Genomic DNA, 19717 nt, shown 5'->3' with positions numbered 1-19717 from the left:
CTTCCTTCCGAGGAGTGGCTGGTGGGTTTGAACCGCCAGCCTTCTGGTTAGCAGTCAAGTGCCTTAGCCACTATGCTACCAGAGTAAGAGTACAAAATAGCTGCGAGCAAAGGTCAGTGACATGGCCATTAAGGGCTTTGTAAGGCTACTTCAGTATGTGCTCCTAGGATACACAACGGAAGTAGAACATTGAAACAGCAAGATGCTCAGAAAAGAAGTTTGCTTTGGTGATAGGCAAATCTTCCCAGAAGAGGTAATTTAAGAAGCAAGAAGACTTTCCAAGAGCACAGCCGCTATAACTTTCAGAGAAGATTAATACTTGACTTTATAAGCTCAAAGTAGAACTGTTGAAACCAGTACATGAGCTACACAGGAGAATAAATTTCAGCCTCAGAGACCACCTAGTTGAGTACTGTCCTTGGAATGACAACCTCTCAGTCACCTGGTTGTGAGAACCCCTGGTTGTGGAGTGTCCTGCCATTGGAACCACTGCTGCCTTGTCTTGTAAGAACATTGCTTAATAAACTGCTCCACCATCAACAATTGCACCTCTAGACTCACTGCTGGAACTCCTGAAACCTGAGGACTGTATTGTCCCTGGGGACTTTCTGTACCATCCAGACTCCCCGAACATGACATCATTCTTAAGAATTTCACAAGCAATCTATCTAAGGCCACACAGTTGCTAAGTGGCAAAGGTGGAATGCAAAGTCAGTTCTGTCTGGCTCCAAAGATCCTAACAGCTAGGACATTAAGCATTCAGCAACCCCTCCTCACCTCCCTTCTGCCCAGTCAAGATAACAATAGTTTTGATGACCCAGAAGGAGGCAGGAGAGCACAGAGATTTGAATACACTTAAAAAAAAAAAAAGTTACAGAATTGAAGTCTAAATGAATACATACATCAATTGAGTTATTTCTACCTCTGAATATTTATAGTTTTAAACCCAGTGGTTATATTGGTTTTAGAGGGCAATTAGAAGTTATATATCAAATTTTATATTAGATTATTCTTTGACCTCAGAATTTCTCTTCCAGGAATAAACATTTCAAAGACGCAAAGGTATACAAAGAAAGAAACTGGAAAACTCTAATATTTATCAGTGGAAGTTGGTTAATTAAATTAAAGTGATATAATTATAGAACAGCTTTCAACCTATAAAAGAATGATGTAGATCATTCTGAAAATGAAAGTGCTTCATAATATAATAAGTATAAAAACAAAAACAACCCAAAAATTGCAGAGTAATTTATACAATGCATAAGTAAGTGTGGAAGAGAACAAACCAAACTGCTAGGAGGGATTACCCTAGGGTGGAAGGATTAGGGGTAGGGAGGTTGGAGGAGTCCTAACACCCTAACATTTTTTACTTTATAGACTTTAAATGCACAGACATATACACATTTTAAACAAGTGGTATGTATTGCTTTTGAGAAGGAAGAAAATTAAGATTTTTCTAAATTCAGTGTGTCCACAATATAAGATTTAAATATAACCATATGCAAATAAATTGTGCTATATTATGGAATATTATAGCACTGTTGAAAAGGATAAGAAGTTCTGGTGGTGTGGTGCCTAAGACATCTGACTGCTAATCAGAAGGTTGGTGGTTCAAACCCACCAGCTGCTCCATTGAGGAAGACGGGGTAATCTACTTCTGTAAAGATTTACTGCCTCAGAAATCCAGTAGGGGTTGTTATGAGTCAGAATTGACTTGATGGCAGTTGAGTTTTTGTTGTTGTTGAAAAGGATGTCATGAAATAGTGAAAAAAGTACATTGCACAATATGCCTAGTGTGATCCCATTTTTAAAAAAGATAAGTATTTACACATTAATTCTTATATATGCATAAGAAATATTACAGAATAGTCAATAAACTGTAAGAGTTTTAATTTTTATAATATAAATGGATTTGAAAATTTTTATAAGCAATACATTCATAACAAAATATTTTTAGCATGAATCACTGTATTTCATATTTTAAATATCTGAGATCATGAAATCAACAAATGTACCCTAGAAGAAATTTCAGATTCATAAACTTCATGGAATATATATTTTTGCATAACTTTTAATGTTTTTAAATGGTTCTGTAAAGACGGCACAGAAGTAACAATTGTTTATTATATTTTTTAAATCTGTTTGTTTTTTCTGACCATTCTCATAATATAAATCTAGGCCCACTTCATATCATTTCATTATGGAATGAGCTCCCTATAACATTTTCATGAAAAGTCTGAAGGATCTCAATTTCATCTTTTCTTTCCTCTTGCTAAAACTGAGGAAACAAAATTTCATTTTCACAAATTCATGCTATTTCTGAAGCAAACAAAAAACAGAGATCGAGAAATGCTCCTGGTGTTCAATTTGGAAGTGGAGACACCTCCCCTCTGGTCTCACTCCCTTTTCTATTGGTACATAGATCATCGTTTTCTTCTTAACTGGGAAGGCCTTTGTGACCACCCTGATTTAAGGTTGCTCACAGGAAAGTCTCACCTCTGCTCTAGCTCTTCTTTCCATGCTCCTTCCCATACTACTCCTTCATCATCTAAAAATACCATTCCTGCATCTCAGCTCTTGCTCATGCCTTGCATCTTTCCCTTCCTTCTTGGTTGTCTTTGGAGAAGCCCAACTCAGGAACCTCTCTGGATTCAGAAGGAAGATTCTGTCACTTGTGAAGGAAGTGACAGTATCTTCATCGGGAGGAAAAGCCCAGTCTACTTCCTCCAACTTTCAGCATTTTCCAGGGAGCTGAGCACTTGTTTAGAGTACTCAGACCCAAACTTCACCTTCAGTCCAAGGTGGCAGGGAACTGCAAGGGCATGCTGTGAGAGATGTCTATGACTCCTTGTTGTATATCAAGGGCTATGATCATAGACATATACCTAAAATGTGAAGGGACCTGAGCTAGAAAGGGCCTCAATTAGATCAGTCACACTACTGTTAACACAGTAAGTAAACTGGATGTTATCAAAACCTTTAAAGATTTTTAAATAAGGTATTAATTTATAGGGTTGTATCTCTCCAAGTTTACAAGTAACAGAAACAAAGTAAAACTGAGCAATAAATGGGAATTTCATGCAAGACTAAGTAAGGGTTGTCAGAAGGAACCAAAACCCTGGAGAAGGATATCATGCTTGTCAAAGTACAGGGTCAGTAAGAAAAGGGAAGACCCACAACAAGACGGATTGACACAGTGGCTACAATGAACGGCTCAAGTACGGCAATGATCGTGAGGATGGTGCAGGACTGGGTAGTGTTTCATTCTGTTATACATAGGACTGCTGTGAGTTGAAATCGACTTGATGGCTCCTAAGAACACAACACCAAGGGCTGTCCTGTGGGCTGTGTCCCAAATAAGTAGGGGGCGATGGACAATAAGTTTGAGTGGAAGTTGGAAAGTCTCACATTAATCATCAGCTTATTTTGCTTTCCCCTCACCAAGGAAGAGGATCAGAAAACCATTTACAATTGTTTGAAAAGCCAAGATTTCCAGTTTTACCAAAGTGAGCCTTATATGCTTGGAATTCACTTGGAGGCTAGAAGGATCCAGAAGACTCTTCAGATAAATCAGGGAAGCAGCTGTGTCCCTTTGTTTTCATCCTGAAGTACCTACTAACCATATCAGAATCAGCATGAGTGATTCCAGGATAAAGTGACATTAAATGAACATTATTTTTGTAAGTGTGTAAATTCTAACTTTTAGATGAAAAGGATTAACTGTAATGAAAAAAGTACAAATCTATTCTTTCCAAGAGTCATCACAAATGTATATTAATAGATCTTGCCTTATTATAATTCTGTGTTTATTGTATTCAAAGGTAACATTTAAAATTATGTCCACATAATATCAAAAGAAGTGAATCTCAGTATCCATCCCTTTATTTCATAGTGATATCAACTTAAAATATCTTAAAGGCCAATTTACAAGATCAAGTCAAATAATAGCATAATGATTAAGTGCATAAAATATGACAGTTCTACACAGTACCAAATGAGAACAGATCCTTCAAATTGTGGTAACTAAGCAAATCATTCTGTGAGTATGAAAGCTGAATTTCAAATTATTTTTAAATTATTATAAAACAGCTATATCTATCTTTATTTCCTAAAGTTTACTTTAGTATTTTAAAAAGGAAATAAACCTCTGACTGAATAGAGACTCCAAGTTCTTAATGGAAAAGGTCTAATAAATGATAAATAAATTATGTAAATAATGAAGTAGAGGATAAATTATCAAATCATTGTCATTTTGGGAAAAGTTCAAATTTTTTACAAGTTAAAATTTCAATATAGAAATATGGTGTGAGTAACTCAACCTCATAGCATTTAATATTACTTTGTAGTGTTCAAAAAATTGAGTTAACTATCAGCAGTCAATTTGTTGACTCTGTGGTCCCCAGATAGCATTTGTACCAGAGGGAAAATACTGCTTACGCTCTAACTACTATTGCACACTTCATAACCTGGTAATTAGCACTTAATTTTCCCTTTGCTTAGGGAATAATGATTATTGCCTTCACCTAATACAACAAAGAACCACCTTAAACAATCAATTTTTAAAAATTAGCTAATGACCCATAGATAATACCCATCCCCCTATGAGTGCCTCTATCAGGATATACTCTGTTAACCACTACAATTTTTCAAGCTCTGTTAGAGATAGTTAGCTGTAATGCTTACATAAGTAGGGGATGGCCTCTTTGATTATTTAAATAACCATAAAACTTTGAACATTTTGACCTGTGGTATGAAAATTTCAATCATAATAACAATTTTTAACTTGCATATTAAATGATCAGGGTGTGATTTAAAATATTAAACATGAGATTGCTAAAACGAGATACTAATTCCTATCAAATAGATTTTAAAGATGTAAAGTACAAACAATGGAGGCTAAACTCTTTCATTGTTCTATTTTTAAAATTTATAGAGAGATATGTTCTAGTAAAGGAAGTAATTACAAACAGTGAAAGCTTGTTTCTAAATGCTGTCTATGGTCTATGGCAGATTCTAATTTGGAGACAAAATCTTCTATTAAAAGTATACTTTTCCTTTATATTTACAGATTAGGTCATGCAATGGTGTTAAATGTTTATTTCATTTTTACTGAATCATGTAAATGCCATATGAAATAGATTTACAAAGCCCTACCTCTGGAGACAATATATGCTTATCAAAAGTAGCTTATCCCTAGCTTCTAGCCTACAAACATTCTATACTTCATTCACATAAACCAGTGAAATACAAATTTATAAAATTTGGATTGCAATTATGACGATGAAAACACCAAAATCTAATTATTCTAGGTGGTAACAAATTTAAAGTGTGCATAGAATTTGCAGCTATGTAGATGAACATATAGGACTAAATATACACAGTGACAGAAGGACAAATAATGAGTAACATGCCAAATCAAGCAAATGAAACCAAAGGACTTGTTAGTCTCAGTTGGAGTAAGAAAGATATTACCTAAATTCTCAAATTCTTATTTCTAATTAAATCAATTTCATTAAAAAAATGTAACAAACTATGAGAAAATCTTGGCCAAAACAATTAAGATAAGTGAAATAGCATAAAGATTGTACAAAAATTGAAGGGGGTGGGGGGAACCACCAAACACTAGGGGGGGAAAAAACCACCAAACACTTAGACATATTAAATAAATCTTCACTAAGTGACCTGATTAAATAATTTCCTAATTGTGTTTGTGGCATATGGTAATTGACTGAAAAGTCCAACGAAGTCATACATTTGGGAAAAAAAAATAGGAAAAAACCAAAGATTTAAAACTTGTGCAAGTACAAAAAGAAGTATTATAGGTTTGGGTTAAATCAGATATGAAGTAGCTTAATGAAGTAAAAATAAGGAAGCTTAGTAATTGTGTATGGGGAAATTTTAAGGAGTAAATTTCCAAAGCAGTACATGGGGAGATACAGACATAAATCCCATTAGCAATCATAGGTTTCTCTCATCTTGGTGATATTCACTATTAAGTGGTACCATAACAATTTTAACAATCCTCCATTTATATCAGTTTCATCTACTTGGTCTCTCAAGAAGACAATGAACTTAAAAGTAATATTATTCATTCTTTTACATTTACTAAAGATAATATTGGGCCTTATAGACACTAATCACAGATCAACCTTTTTTAATGTCTCATTGTGGTGTATAATTTTTTTAATAACTGTATGTTTAAAATAATTAGTACTGCAGGATATAATCACTAATTTCCTGAAACTGCAAAAGACAACTTAATATTTCTGCATAGCAGCTGTAATACAGAATATTGCACAGAACTAAATTATTACAAACAGTGCCAGCAGTTTTCTATACACAGTACTTAAGATAATTATAAAAAATCATCTTCATTACTGCTTGCTAGCATTTTTTTAACAGTTTAATTTGGATAGGTTACAAAATACATTTAAATCACACAGATATAATTACTGTAAACCCAAGAAGCTATAAAATGTTCCCAACCAAATCCCTTTGACCCTGTTAATGTCTGTTCCTTGTTAATCTAAGGCAAACATTGTTTGTAGTGTGCATTTGTTATAGAATATGAAATGTGGGGGGGGGGAGGAAATCCCTTAACAGTTGTTATTGATTCCAGCATTTACCGACTGAGAGTTAAGTGCTGTTTACAAAACCGAACAGATGCAGATGCTGACAAAAAGGTAAACAATTGTTGCATGGCTTCCTGCCAGATTCTGAACCGATATATTAAACTCCAAGTGAAGCACATTTCCCCTATGGATTGCACTTATTGCCACTTCATTTCCTATGTGCTCTGTCTCTCTATTGCCATGCCTGGCACTAAGCTATTTCCAGTTCCTTGCTGACCCCTGAGGCCATTAGAGAAGGGAATTGCATGTGTCTGACACGGCCTGAAACCAATTATTTGATATTTTCTTCAGAATGATGCCCAACTCTGTTGGGAATGAGCAATCATGAAATAATTTACCTCCTGATTTAATTTTTTCCTGCACAAATTAGTTGTAGACTGAGCTGGCTATACACAGCTGACTGTGACACAGTCCTGTCTTATCAAGATGATACTTGAAATCAAGCAAGGGTAAGGGGGGTCTGAATTGAATAGGTTGGGGAATCCTGCTTTAAAGAGGCATTGACAAGTTTATCAGATATACTGATCACATGTACTCTCTGCTCATTGAAAATGACAGAATGTTAAAGAACTATCAGGGCAGCAGAGAAAATCACAAGGGTGCAAACCTTATCAGGCTGTTTGGTGTTTTTAAATATCTGCCTCATTTCTGGTTCCTTTTTGAAACCTTGAGACATGATCAAAATTTAATGAAAAATTAATAAAACAGACACACTGGTCCATGACTGAGTGACCACCACTGAACTTAGTATTAAATTAGAAGTCTGGTGGTGTTACAGTTAAGGCATATGGCTGCTAACCAAAAGGGTGGTGGTTCAAACCCACCAGCTTCTCTGTGGAAGAAAGATGAGGCAATCGGTTTCTGTAAAAAATTACAGCCTTGGAAACCCAATGGAGGTCACTAAGAGTCAGAATTGACTAGATGGCAATGAGTTTGTCTTTAGATATAGTTATAAATGCCAAGGAAGTATATATTTTTCTGTAGCAAACACATTCAAGTGCCTTTCATAAAAGTATAAGGAGTTATGCTTTACATTTAGTTGTTTGTATGGTCACAGAGATACAAAGAAAACAAAAATCCTCACAACTGCATCAATCAGCAACATCATAATAAATGGAGAAAAGACTAAAGTGTCAAGAATTTCATTTTACTTGGATCCACAATCAACACCCATGGAAGCAGCAGTCAAGAAACCAAACAATGTATTTATTGCATTGGGCAAACCTGCTGCTTTAAAGACTACTTTAAAGTGTTCAAAAGCAAAAAGGACACACCTCTGAGGACTAAAGTGTGTCTGACTCAAGCCATGGGATTTTCAATCACCTTACATGCATACAAAAACTGGACAATGAATTAGGAAGACTGAAGAAAAATGGATTGTCTTTGAATTATGTTGGTGAAGAATACTGAATACACCATGGACTGCCAGAAGAATGAAGAAATCTCTCTTGGAAGAAGTACAGCCAGAATGCCCCTTAGGAAAGAAAGGGAAGAAGGCCCTCAGTGAGATGGATTGACACAGTGGCTGCAAGAGTGGACTCAACCACAGCAACAACTGTGAGGATGATGCAGGACCAGGCAGTGTTTTGTTCTACTGCACCTAGGGTTGCTAGCAGTCATAACTGACTTAACAGCACCTAACAACAGTAACAACATGGTCACAGAAACTAAGCAAAACAGCAGATTATCACTTAGCAATAAACACAGAAAGCTTGTATAAATTTGCATATGTTTAATACAAATAGCCTGCATATCAAAGTAAAAAGATATCAAGACCAACTGTCCAAGCTCAGTGAAGACAAAACAGGTCTCTTTAGAGGGAGTCACTGAATATAAAGCTTCAAGTAAATCTGTGTAGTAATAACATGTCCATAAAATCAAGCAAGGATTTTCCTCAATTTAAGATATGTATTCCACATTAGATGTTAGCCATTCAATTTATAGGAGCTGTGGTTGCCACATCTTCCTATTTCTCTTTAGGGTCTAGGCTTTGCTGACTAGACTTCTATACCAATAACTGTGAACTTTATGGCTTTCATGACTATGACTGAGAAAAATTGTAAGAATACCCATTAAAAGCACAGCCACTTCAAATGGCTGAAGTGAGATGGATTGTTTTATTGCATTACAAAAAGTGCAATAACCAAGATGAATATAATTGATTTCAGCACAGTTTGGAAAAAAGATGTAAGAAGGCAGAATAAAGCAATATTACAATGTTTTCTTTGACAGTGATCATCATAAAAACTTGGAGGCAATTTCTCTTCTTTTGAGGATAGGTATTGGCAAACCTGGATGTCCACTGCAATAATTAGACTTAAGTGTGTATTTTACTAATGGATATGCTATCACTGAATTTTAAACTTAAAGTCATTCTTAACTTAAAAAAAAAAAAAACACCATTGAATCGATCCCAACTCATAGCGACCCCCACTGGATTTCCAGGGTGCTAAATCTTTACTGAAATAGATAATCCCATCTTCCTTCTTCAGAGCAGCTAGTGGATTTGAACCACCAACCTTCTGGTGAGCAGTCAAATGCCTTAAGCACTGTGCCACCAGAGCTCCTTAATTCTTAATTTAGAGGGCAACTAATGTAATGCCAGTTCAGTATGACTATCTTACAGAATTCTAAAACATCAAAATTTAAATAATTTAGTCTTTCATATTTCACTGGCATCATAATTCCATAGCCCTTGTTAGAGACTTGTCTCTGACTAGCACTTACCTGCTAATTTGGGTACTTTCTATTGTTCTGTTATGGAAGAAATTAAACCAGGAATAGGGAAAACTACACTTTCCCTAAACAACAGACAAGGGTTTTCTGTTTCTACTCAGTGTCAGAAAGAAGTTGCAACAGCAAACATTGATAGGTTTTGCTTTTGATTGAAGCAACATATTGTACTACATTTTAAATAACTTCTCATTTCCTTACATGTGCAATTTCAGATCTCCATTTAGATAGGCCAACCACACAAGTTCTAATGAATGTTTTGATAAGACTAGAAGCAAATTAAAAATATATGTATAAACAGAGGAACAGAACCTCAATTTCAAGCATTGCAGAGGCAAAAAAAAAAAAAATTGACTGGAAATCCATAATGTGTTTTAAACATTCTATCCAAAGCTAGAGATTGTTTTCTCAAGTCCTCATATAAGGGATAGATGAGTCTGTCAAAGCTACCAGCAGTCTCTCCTATATAAACCCCTGTGCAGAAATATCAGCCCTTATTTTGAAAAATGCCACTCCAGACAAAGAAATATAGTCACGGGTGTAAAATGCATAGACTGCCCCCTAAGGACTAAACAAAAAGGTAGTTGTTGTTGTTATATGCCGTCAAGTTGGACCCAACTCATAGCAACCCTCCTTGGGTTTCTGAAGCAGTATCACTACGAAAGTAGATTGCCCAACCTTCCTTCTGAGGAGTGGCTGGTAGGTTTGAACCACCAGCCTTCTAGTTAGCAGTCAAGTGCCTTAGGCACTACCAGAGCTCCAAACAAACAGGTAGAGATATTAAATGACAAATACTTTGAGGCAGGGGATATGTTTTATACAAAATATTTGACTTCATAGATATGACACTGATGGTAAGAGATTTTCATACTTATACATAAATAATTACAATGAAAACATTATCACAATGCATATTATCCAAACTGATTTTCATAATAATTTTGTACAGAAACAGTAATTATAATTCTTAGTCTCCAGTTCAAAAGATTACATTTTTAAAGGAATCTTACCAATGTTTGTTTGCTTATTAAGCTTTTCTTCTTTAAGTTTTATGAAAAAAATATGTTGAGTGTTAATAACTGATTGATAAATGCTCACATATCACATATTTTGAGAATCTGAGGGGAAACATGTTAATTAAATAATATTCAACATTTAGAATAGTCCACCGGAAAATGACACATTAAACAAGAATTTAGGGATTCATAACCTATGAATGTCTTTAGAAAAACAGAACTAAGCAGTCACATTCCTTACTATATTCATAAATGAAAGTATACAGTAACATAAAGAATTTTAACAGAAAGGGAAAAACAGAAGCCAGAAAAATTTAAGGAAGCTGGCAGTGATGCAGCAATAATGCACTTTCTACAGAACATATATTACTTGTCCACATCTCTGCTCAATATAGAATAGCTGCAATATAAATTGGAGCCCTGGTGGCACAACATTAAGCACTTGAATGCTAACTGAAAGGTGTGTGGTTTAACCCACCCAGCTGCTCCGAGGGAGAAAGACCTGGTGACCTGCTTCCACAAAGATTACAGCCCAGAAAACCCCATGGAAAAGTTCCACTCTGTCATATGGAGTTGCTACGAGTCAAAAATCAATTTACAGTAAACAACGAGTAATTCTGACCCTTTAAAAGGATTTTTTTTTCAAGGATTTCATTCTGTTTCACATATTTTTAAACATACAATTTCTTTTTTCCAAGTCAAAAGACAAGAATTAAAAAAGTCTCAATATTGTAATCCATTTTTCTTTTTTTAAACTTTTCCAAATCTTACTGAATAACTAATAAGGTATATAAATCTCAAATTGATCCCCCTAAATAAAACCAAATAATAAATCATTTTTATATCTACTTTTAGTATTTGACTGTCATAATCAGATGTGAAATACTCCTTCCACCCTTAGAAAGAACACAGAGGTGTTCTGAAGAAGGAGGAAGTAGATGAGTGCAATTTAGTGTTTGCTAATTGCTTCTATATGGAAGCAAAAATATTACAAAAATTAAATTGCATCCACCTTCTCTCTCATGGAATATACTTTCCATCTGTATTGCTCTACAGTCTTTAGGACAATGATTCAGAAGCTCAGAACATTTAACAGAATAATTAGGTCAGAAAAACAGAGTCCATGCAATAGAAAATGTTTCACATGAATAAAGATATCCACATGAACATGTAATGCTATATACATCTATGCAAGTGTGTAACACATAGCCTCTCCTCATCATACACAGCTAGTCATTTTTCTCATAGCTTTTAATTAAATAAATAATTTTCACAGCTGATACAAACTTGAGTTGTTGTTGTTATATGCCGTGGAGTAGGAAGTACTTTAAAAAAATTATGCCTTAGGGGAAAAAAAATCTACTGTTAGGCTTTTCACTTATTTTCTCAGGAGGCATTGCAATACGAGGGAAGATACTTCTTTTTCTACTCTTATTTCTGCCTTCACTATTCTGCTTAGTTAGCCAGTCAAAATGTTTTAGCGTTTTCACCTATAAAACTAGAATTAGACTTGCTACACCTCCTAATTTCTGAGTAGTGATGTAGGAAGGTCAAATAGACAAAGAGTGTGGAAACACTTTGCAATACCAATGGTACTGTTATTAATTAACAGCAAAAAGGATCAAAAACCTGACAATATACTTGCTCAACTATTTCAGTAATTTAGCTACTTTTAGCTTAACTTTGGTAAAAAGTTTAATGTAACCAGTTTACTTACATCTCTAGGAATAAAATGGGATTCTCATTCTAGATTTTTTTTTTATTAAGGAAGTATATTTAACCACCTTTACAAGGTTTTATTACTAAATAAATGTATATGCACATATGTGTACATAGTACAATTCATAGGGAATATGGAAACTATTACTGTTTATATTAAATTTTAAAAAATGATGGTATTATCTTCTTTTTCATATGTTAGTATGAAAAGTCTTGGAATTTTTTCTTTCCAAATCTTTTCCAAATTGAAAATCCAGTAGTGTGGCTTCATACTCTATTGTTATCATATTTCCTTCTAATATTCAAGTCTGTTTAATTTTATATGTAGAGATATAAACGTAAGTGTGCTACAATTCCAGAAAATTCAATGCACAAAAATAAGGATCTAAAAAGTGGCTGGACTGGGCATTAACTATTCAAATTATAAAAAGATTCATTATTTTAGCAATGAATTTATTAAGAGACAGTAAATCACAGTGGTTAAGTGAACAGACTTTAATTCAGAAATGAGTTTGAATCCTGGATGGGAATTCCTAGCAATGGGACTATGGAAGAGCTACTTAAATTCTCCAGACCTCAGTTTATGTATCTATAACACAGGAATAATTATACCCAACTTCATGAGCATGTTGTAAGAATCAAATGGTATATTGGTGCATAAATGCTTAGCATGATGCATGGGAAATTAAAAGCACCCAAAATGGCATCTATTATATACTGATTTTATGTATTTGTAAATAGATATTAAGAAAATATAAAGATAAGTCATCATAAATCAGTACGATCAATGGGAAAACAGCAATGAAAATGTGTAATCCTCTTAAGTTTTGAGTAGTATCCCCTAATTCTCGCAATGTATATACTTCAAGCATTTCCTGCAAAATAGATTCTAAGCTACTATTTGTGCTCCATCAAAATTCAAATATCAGAATGGATGGGAATGACTATTAAAACAGACAACACCTTTTAAAATGGCATGAAATTGTCTTACACTACTTCCTTCATAGAAAATGAAATAGAAATAAGTAATTCCAATCCTAACTCCACTTTGGAGAGCTCAACAGTACAATAAACAACCAAACCAAATGCACTCCCCTCAAGTCGGATCTGACTCATAGGGACCCCTCCTTGGGTTTCCGAGGCAGTATCACTACAGAAGTAGATTGCCCCATCCTTCTTCCGAGGAGTGGCTGGTAGGTTTGAACCGCCAGCCTTCTGGTTAGCTGTCAAATGCCTTCCTGTCCTGGACAAGGGGAAGACAAGCCCACTTCTCTCTGCTGATCACATGGTCATCATATCATATTCTAGGGAAGCTTCAAGAAAGTGCTGAGCACACCTTGAGTACAGAAACTGGCAGGAAAAAAGGTTTCAGGATTAATTATGCAAAACCCAAATAAATGATCACTTTTGACTTTCTTTATGTGCAGAAAAATGATACTGAAATTATTTATAAAATGTATGTTTCATTATTACATGGTCCGTGAAATTCTTAGCCACAAATTCTTAGGAAAAGACTGCTCTTTTTACTGTTTTATAGGCCCAATTCTTAGGTGTTCTTTTTGTACTTACACAAGGATTTGTATACAACAAGATAAGCCTTCTGCTAAAAAATACTGTGCCTGCCTACTGTCTACGGCTTTGCAGTGAGCCAGTTCTTCCTCACACAGAAACATGAGTCAGATTCTCTATTTTCATTTCAAAATTCCTGCCTTGCCTGGTTTACATACATGCTAAAGAAAATGATACGGATTTCTTTTTAATCAAAAACACAGAATAATAGTTCCATTTCCAGTCTTGCTTGTGACCTTAAGTTACAATTGATTAAAAATGCTCCTATTAAAAAAAGAAAAATTGAAAACTAAAACAGAAAACTTGGTTGTGACATCAAAGGGGAATCCCAAGAAAGAATTACTAGGAATAGCTTCAGAAGTAAGCTGGAAGGAGAGACTTCATATGCTGTTTCTGCTTAATTACCATATTTTTATGCAAATAACACATGCATTATATGGTTTTTCAAACTGTACAATCTCTCTTGCATTAGTTGCGTATGAGTGTTATGCATCTTGTATATGTGTGTGTTATTTACGTAGGCACACTGTATGTGAAAACCACAGTCCCATCCCAACTCTGTTGTTGTTGCTAGGTGCCACAGACTCAATTTGGACTCAAACAGACCCCATGTGACATAGCAGAACTACCCCATTGGGTTTTTTAGGCTGTAATCCTTTAGACAGCAATATCCAGGTCTTTCTTCTGCAGAGCCACTGGGTAAGTCTGAATCACTCCCTGACTTTATGACCTTGTGAAAAATGCACTGTCAGTAGATGGGCAGTTCTCATATTGTTACTTGCAACTTTCACTTGGAGAAAAAAAGTCTCTGCGATAAAGATCTAGAGGAGTCTTTTGTACCTGCTACTGTGGCATACAAAACCATGTTTCATCAGTTAGCACATCTACACTAGCAAAAATGAGGGAAACTGGAAGTTTCCAATGATAAAGTGTAGGTACAAACTTTGCTTCTGGGACAGTGTTCTTAAAAAAAGACAAAACAGAGTCAAAAAAATGTTTAGAGTTATAAAGGTCCTTACTGCCAGGTGCCTTTGAGTCAATTCCGACTCATGACTATCCCACGTCTGTCAGGGTAGAACTGTGCTCTGTTGGATTTTTCAGTAGCTGATATTTCTAGTAGACTGCCAGGCCTTTCTTTCAAGGCACCTTCAGATGGGCAGGAACATCAACCCTTTCAGTGAGCAGCTGAACTCAGTGTTAACCTTTACACCACCCAAGGACTCCAAAAACATCCTTAGATATTATGAGATATGTAATACAACCCTTTTGTTTTATAGACTAGAACAACTGAAAGAGGTTAGATTACTTGTCTATGGTCACAAAGCAAGCCACGACCAGCACAGCTGATTCAGAATCAAGTGCACATCTCACTTTTTTCTAAGAGCAAAGTAATTATAAACAAGGAGTGTTCAGGTATTTCATTAGAAAATAGCAAGTGTTATAAAGCAGTAGGAAAAAAAAGCTGATCAATAGTATCATTTATTAGTATTTTCAATAGTAGTGCTGCAAAAAAAAAAAAAAAAACCTTGAAAATACACTGTGCTAAAGGAATTTGTGCTAACTGAAGAAAGGTATTTTCTCTTTACTGAAAAATTATTTTCATTGACTGTTTTGTATTACTTAAAATTCCAGTTTCTAGTAGTGTGGCATTAGAAAATAACATACCTAATAGTCATCAGAAATATAATGGAGATTTTTACCTGTCTCGGGGGGCACAAAGGACACAACAGGATGATGAGATTCCATATCCTTCTATAAACCATAATCATTTCTACAACAATCCTCTCTCATACTAGTTCTTCTTTTTGTATGCTTTTTGCATGCTGAGCTCAATACATTGCTTCACTTTTCCAGGAGATCATCATTCAGTTGGTCAGACTAACAACTCCACCACTAGTCAAAAGTACAAGAAGAATGGCTGTTTTGGGAAGGAGGAGAGGAGTAGGGTGACTTTCGACTGGCTTTCTTTCCAATTTTGATCTGTGCCTTACTAGTCAAAAGTTCCATCTTTTCTATTTATATAGGATCAAACAGACAACAACAACTTGAAAGATTAGACAGGAATCTAAGGAGTCAGTGAGGGAGCAATAATGCAGAAAAGCAGGGTAAGAATGGCTGCACCACTTGAAGAATGTAATCAGTGTCACAGGATTGTACATGTAGGATTGAGTGAACTGGTCTATGTTTTGCTGTATATATCGTCAACAACAAAAACAAATAAATTACATTAAAAAACTTCCACCTTCTCTTTGGTTTGGGAGCTTTCTGTACCGAGGGTCCTTTCATCCCCCATCTCTTGCCTTGTTATTACATACCATCGAGTTGGTCCTGACTCACAGTGAGACCCTATGAACAACAGAATAAAATGCTGCCTGGTCCTGTACCATCCTCACATCTCTGCTGTGTTTGAGCCTACTGTTACCTTCCTTACATAAAACAGGAAGGGACTTTGCAAGGGAAGTGACTTTAGAGGCCACTAGGTCCAACCTCTCACTCACTGCAGATTTTTAAAACCTTCCAAATAGTCAAAGGCATGTATCATATTCTATTAAGTCTTTCCCATTCAAGCTAAAAATAGTTGTAGGAAAAATTCAAGTTAAGATCTACAGGAACCATGAAATTTACCCTATGATTGTAATCTCCTCATAGCATTTTTCATATTAAAACACAAAGGGTTTATTTAACTGAAATTTACTGCACATAAACAAACCCCCTTTATTCTCTAGACACTGAGAAAAGTAACTTTTATTAAATTCAACAGAAATGTAATGTTAACAGTAAAATCAGTTTGATCATTTAACCATACCAAATATGTTGTTGTTATGTGCCGTCAAGTCGGACCTGACTCATAGTGACCCCTCCTTGGGTTTCCAAGGTGGTATCACTATGGAAGTAGATTGCCCAACCTTCCTTCCAAGGAATGGTTGGTGGGTTTGAACCGCCAGCCTTCTGGTTAGCAGTCAGGTGCCTTAGGCACTACGCTAGAAATACAGAAAAATCTTATAAGAATGGCATTGGTTTTCTTAAAATGAAGATGACACATGAGTTAGAACTTCCCACCTTTTGGTTAACAGCCAAGCTGTTAACCATTTGTGTTACCAGGGCTCCTTTTGCTCATGGTAGCTGTTCAATAAAGTTGAATTAAATTGGTTTTCAGGCAGCCCATTTGAACAAAACTGTTTGAAATTTCTTTAAACAAAGAACTAAAATTTTATACTCTGAGAAAAGGTCTGACCAATACTTCAGTGATTTGAGAGCATGAGTCTTGGAGTCAGAAAGATCTACATACGAACCCTGACTGAATATGAATCCTGACTGCACACAACATGCCACTGCACACAACATGACCCTGGGCAAGTTACTTAATTTATCGGAGGTTCAGTTTCCTTGAAATCAGGATAAAAAGGCATATGTTTTACTTAGCACCAAACCAAACTCATTGCCATCGAGTGGATTCCAATCTATAGTGACCCTTTAAGAAACAGTAGAATTGTTCCATAGTGCTTCCAAGGCTATAAATCTTCACGGAAGCAGAATGCTACATCTTTCTCCTGTGGAGCGGCTGGTGGATTCGAACTGTCAACCTTTTGGTTAGAAGCTGAGGGCTTTAACCACTGTGGCACCAGGGCTTAGTACTTAGCACAATGCTTGGCAAATGGAAAATGCTCAATTAACACGTGGGTTACACTCAAAGTTAAGATAAAGGAGCTTGAGAAAGATCAGTACATCAAGACTTGTGGAAAATTTCGGTGTTAAAGTCAACATGCTTAGTGTTCTCTCACAAATGGGAAAACACCTCAATATCAGCCCTAAAGACTCCATAGCAACTTACACATATTTTCAACCATATGGATCTTTTCTTCTGTTATAAACTATATTTAGCACACATAAAACTTTCATATTGAAAACACTATAAGTAAGAATTTATTTAAAGAAATTTAAAAATTTTAGAAAACAAGTACAGCTTCAAAATATAGTTAAAAATTTATGTGTTGACAATTGACATGAAAGTCTATTTGCTTTGATCAAATTATGTTACTAAAATTTACCGATCGTGTATTTTGCATAACCAAAACTTGGTGATGCATCTCTGTTTTGTAACACGATGTAGCCTCCAGAAAAAAATAAATTTTAAAAAAATAAAACAGTAAATTACCTGGAAATTTATATAGCATAGTAATTTGGCACTCTGGTATTTTATTAAAGAAGACAAGTAAAAATATAGTGAGCTGTGGAAAATTTTAAAAATGATCATAAATTCAAAGATTCATAAAAATTCGTAAAATGATAATTTTCAAACCCTTAACAAGCAATATCATTTATGATCCTATTTAGAAACACACCTCAGAATTTTACGTAAAAGCAAGCCTAATCATAATTTTTAAAATAATTTTATTTTTTATCTTGACTTTCTTCACTAGTGGGACACTAAACCATGACAGGAAAAAGTTTATTATAGCACAGTAATTTCTTTCCCTTTTTGTTTTTTATTTTTTTAAAAAATTAGGAAGTTTCAAAGCATCTTTTATTTGTATATTCCTACAGAAAAAAATTAAAGGGATATTAAAAATTAGTTGTAGTTCAAATGTTATACTTTCCTAACCAATTACAATGTAGAATTTTATAATTAATATTTCAAAATTGCTCCTTCTTGGAATTGGTTGACTAACATATTATAGTTTTAAACTTCTAATTTTAGTTAATGTAAATATAAACAAATTTTCAACAATTCTTTTTACCTAGTAATGGTTAGGCTTTGGAATATATAATAGATTAAAAATTATAGCTATTAAACAGTTTTACCCATTATTTTACTATTTATCATATGCAGTTGAAAGAAGAAAATCTTCTCATTTGCAGTATTTTTGGTTTACGTTTTCAATATCTTTCATAATTTAAAAGGAAGGGGAAACTACTTCTATTACTATACTTACAGAAAAAGGAATGTATAAGAGAAACATGTACTGTAAATTTTTGTAACATTTATTTTATTTTAAAGTTTGCAATGAAATTTAACCAAACAGAAAAATCTTAGAAAATTGAAGCCAGCAAATATTTAAGTTAAACCAAACAGAAATATTAAATGTCACTAACCCAAAGCATGCACTGCTCCTCTATGCTTGCTGGAGCTCTTGCTTGTTTTAACCACACGAACAGCATTTCCTTTGAACTGCAGTTCACAAAATTTTTCAAGAAATTTTGCCATTTCTTCTGTAATGGTATTCAGGTAGGTTTCTTTAATGAATTTCACTGTTGAGGACGGAGCTAAGATTTCATGAAGTATGTTAAAATCCTCTTTTATCATTGAATACAACTTAAGCATTGCACTTTGATATCCATGAACCATCATGTCTAAATTTGATTCTTTGCTGTAAGAAGGAAAACAGTTTTGCAGCAGTTTAGTCAAAAGTTTATTCTGTATGTTCTGGTACTTGACTATTACCTCTGATTCTGGATAAAGGAACAAGAATTGTTGTATGCACTGACTTTTCAATAAAATTTTCTGCTGTGAATTGTTTATTTCATTATGGCTTTGTAATCTGTTCACTAAAAAGCGTCGAAGATGCAATCTTACGTCATCCCATGTAGATTTTACATCCATAGAGGAATGATCCTCAACAGAATGAAGAGAAGTCCGAGAGAGGAAATGGAAAGATGCTCCACTTAGAGTAGATGGGAATGAAATGCTACTCTGACAGGAGAGATCCCAAAGTAAATCCAATATCATTTCTTCTTGATTTTGTTCATTCTTCAGCAAATCCTGCTAATGAAAGTAAATTACAACATTAGAAATGCGATTAACAGTAAGAGTAAAGAAACAAATGATTTCTATATTCATAAACAACTTCATAACAATTTACTTCAATTTAGAATCAAAACTCTCATGCTCTTCAAGGATTGTTCAATTCAACTGAAATTTAATAATTCAGACATTTTAGAATGTCAGTTTTGTGGTCTGTTAAATTTTGTAAGCACAGCTGATGAACAGTTCTTTTAATTAGATTTCTAAACATACAGTTTTTGTATTCTTTGTTACCCAATCCCAGT

General features: G+C 34.6%; 1 protein-coding gene across 1 annotated transcript in view; it reads right to left on the bottom strand.

Annotated features, from left to right (window-relative positions):
• Nucleotides 1–19717, bottom strand: part of KIAA0825 (KIAA0825 ortholog) — a 653154-nt gene that overhangs the window by 553989 nt on the left and 79448 nt on the right. Inside the window, exon 3 of the mRNA XM_042781175.1 lies at nt 18764–19433. Coding sequence (XP_042637109.1) covers nt 18764–19433 — 670 coding nt within the window. The remainder of the gene's footprint in view (nt 1–18763; nt 19434–19717) is intronic.

The sequence above is a fragment of the Orycteropus afer genome, unplaced genomic scaffold (assembly GCF_000298275.1).
Source record: "Orycteropus afer afer isolate SDZICR_OR568_19922 unplaced genomic scaffold, OryAfe1.0 scaffold00093, whole genome shotgun sequence".
Lineage (NCBI taxonomy): Eukaryota > Metazoa > Chordata > Mammalia > Tubulidentata > Orycteropodidae > Orycteropus > Orycteropus afer.
This window is presented reverse-complemented; position numbering and strand designations above follow the sequence as displayed.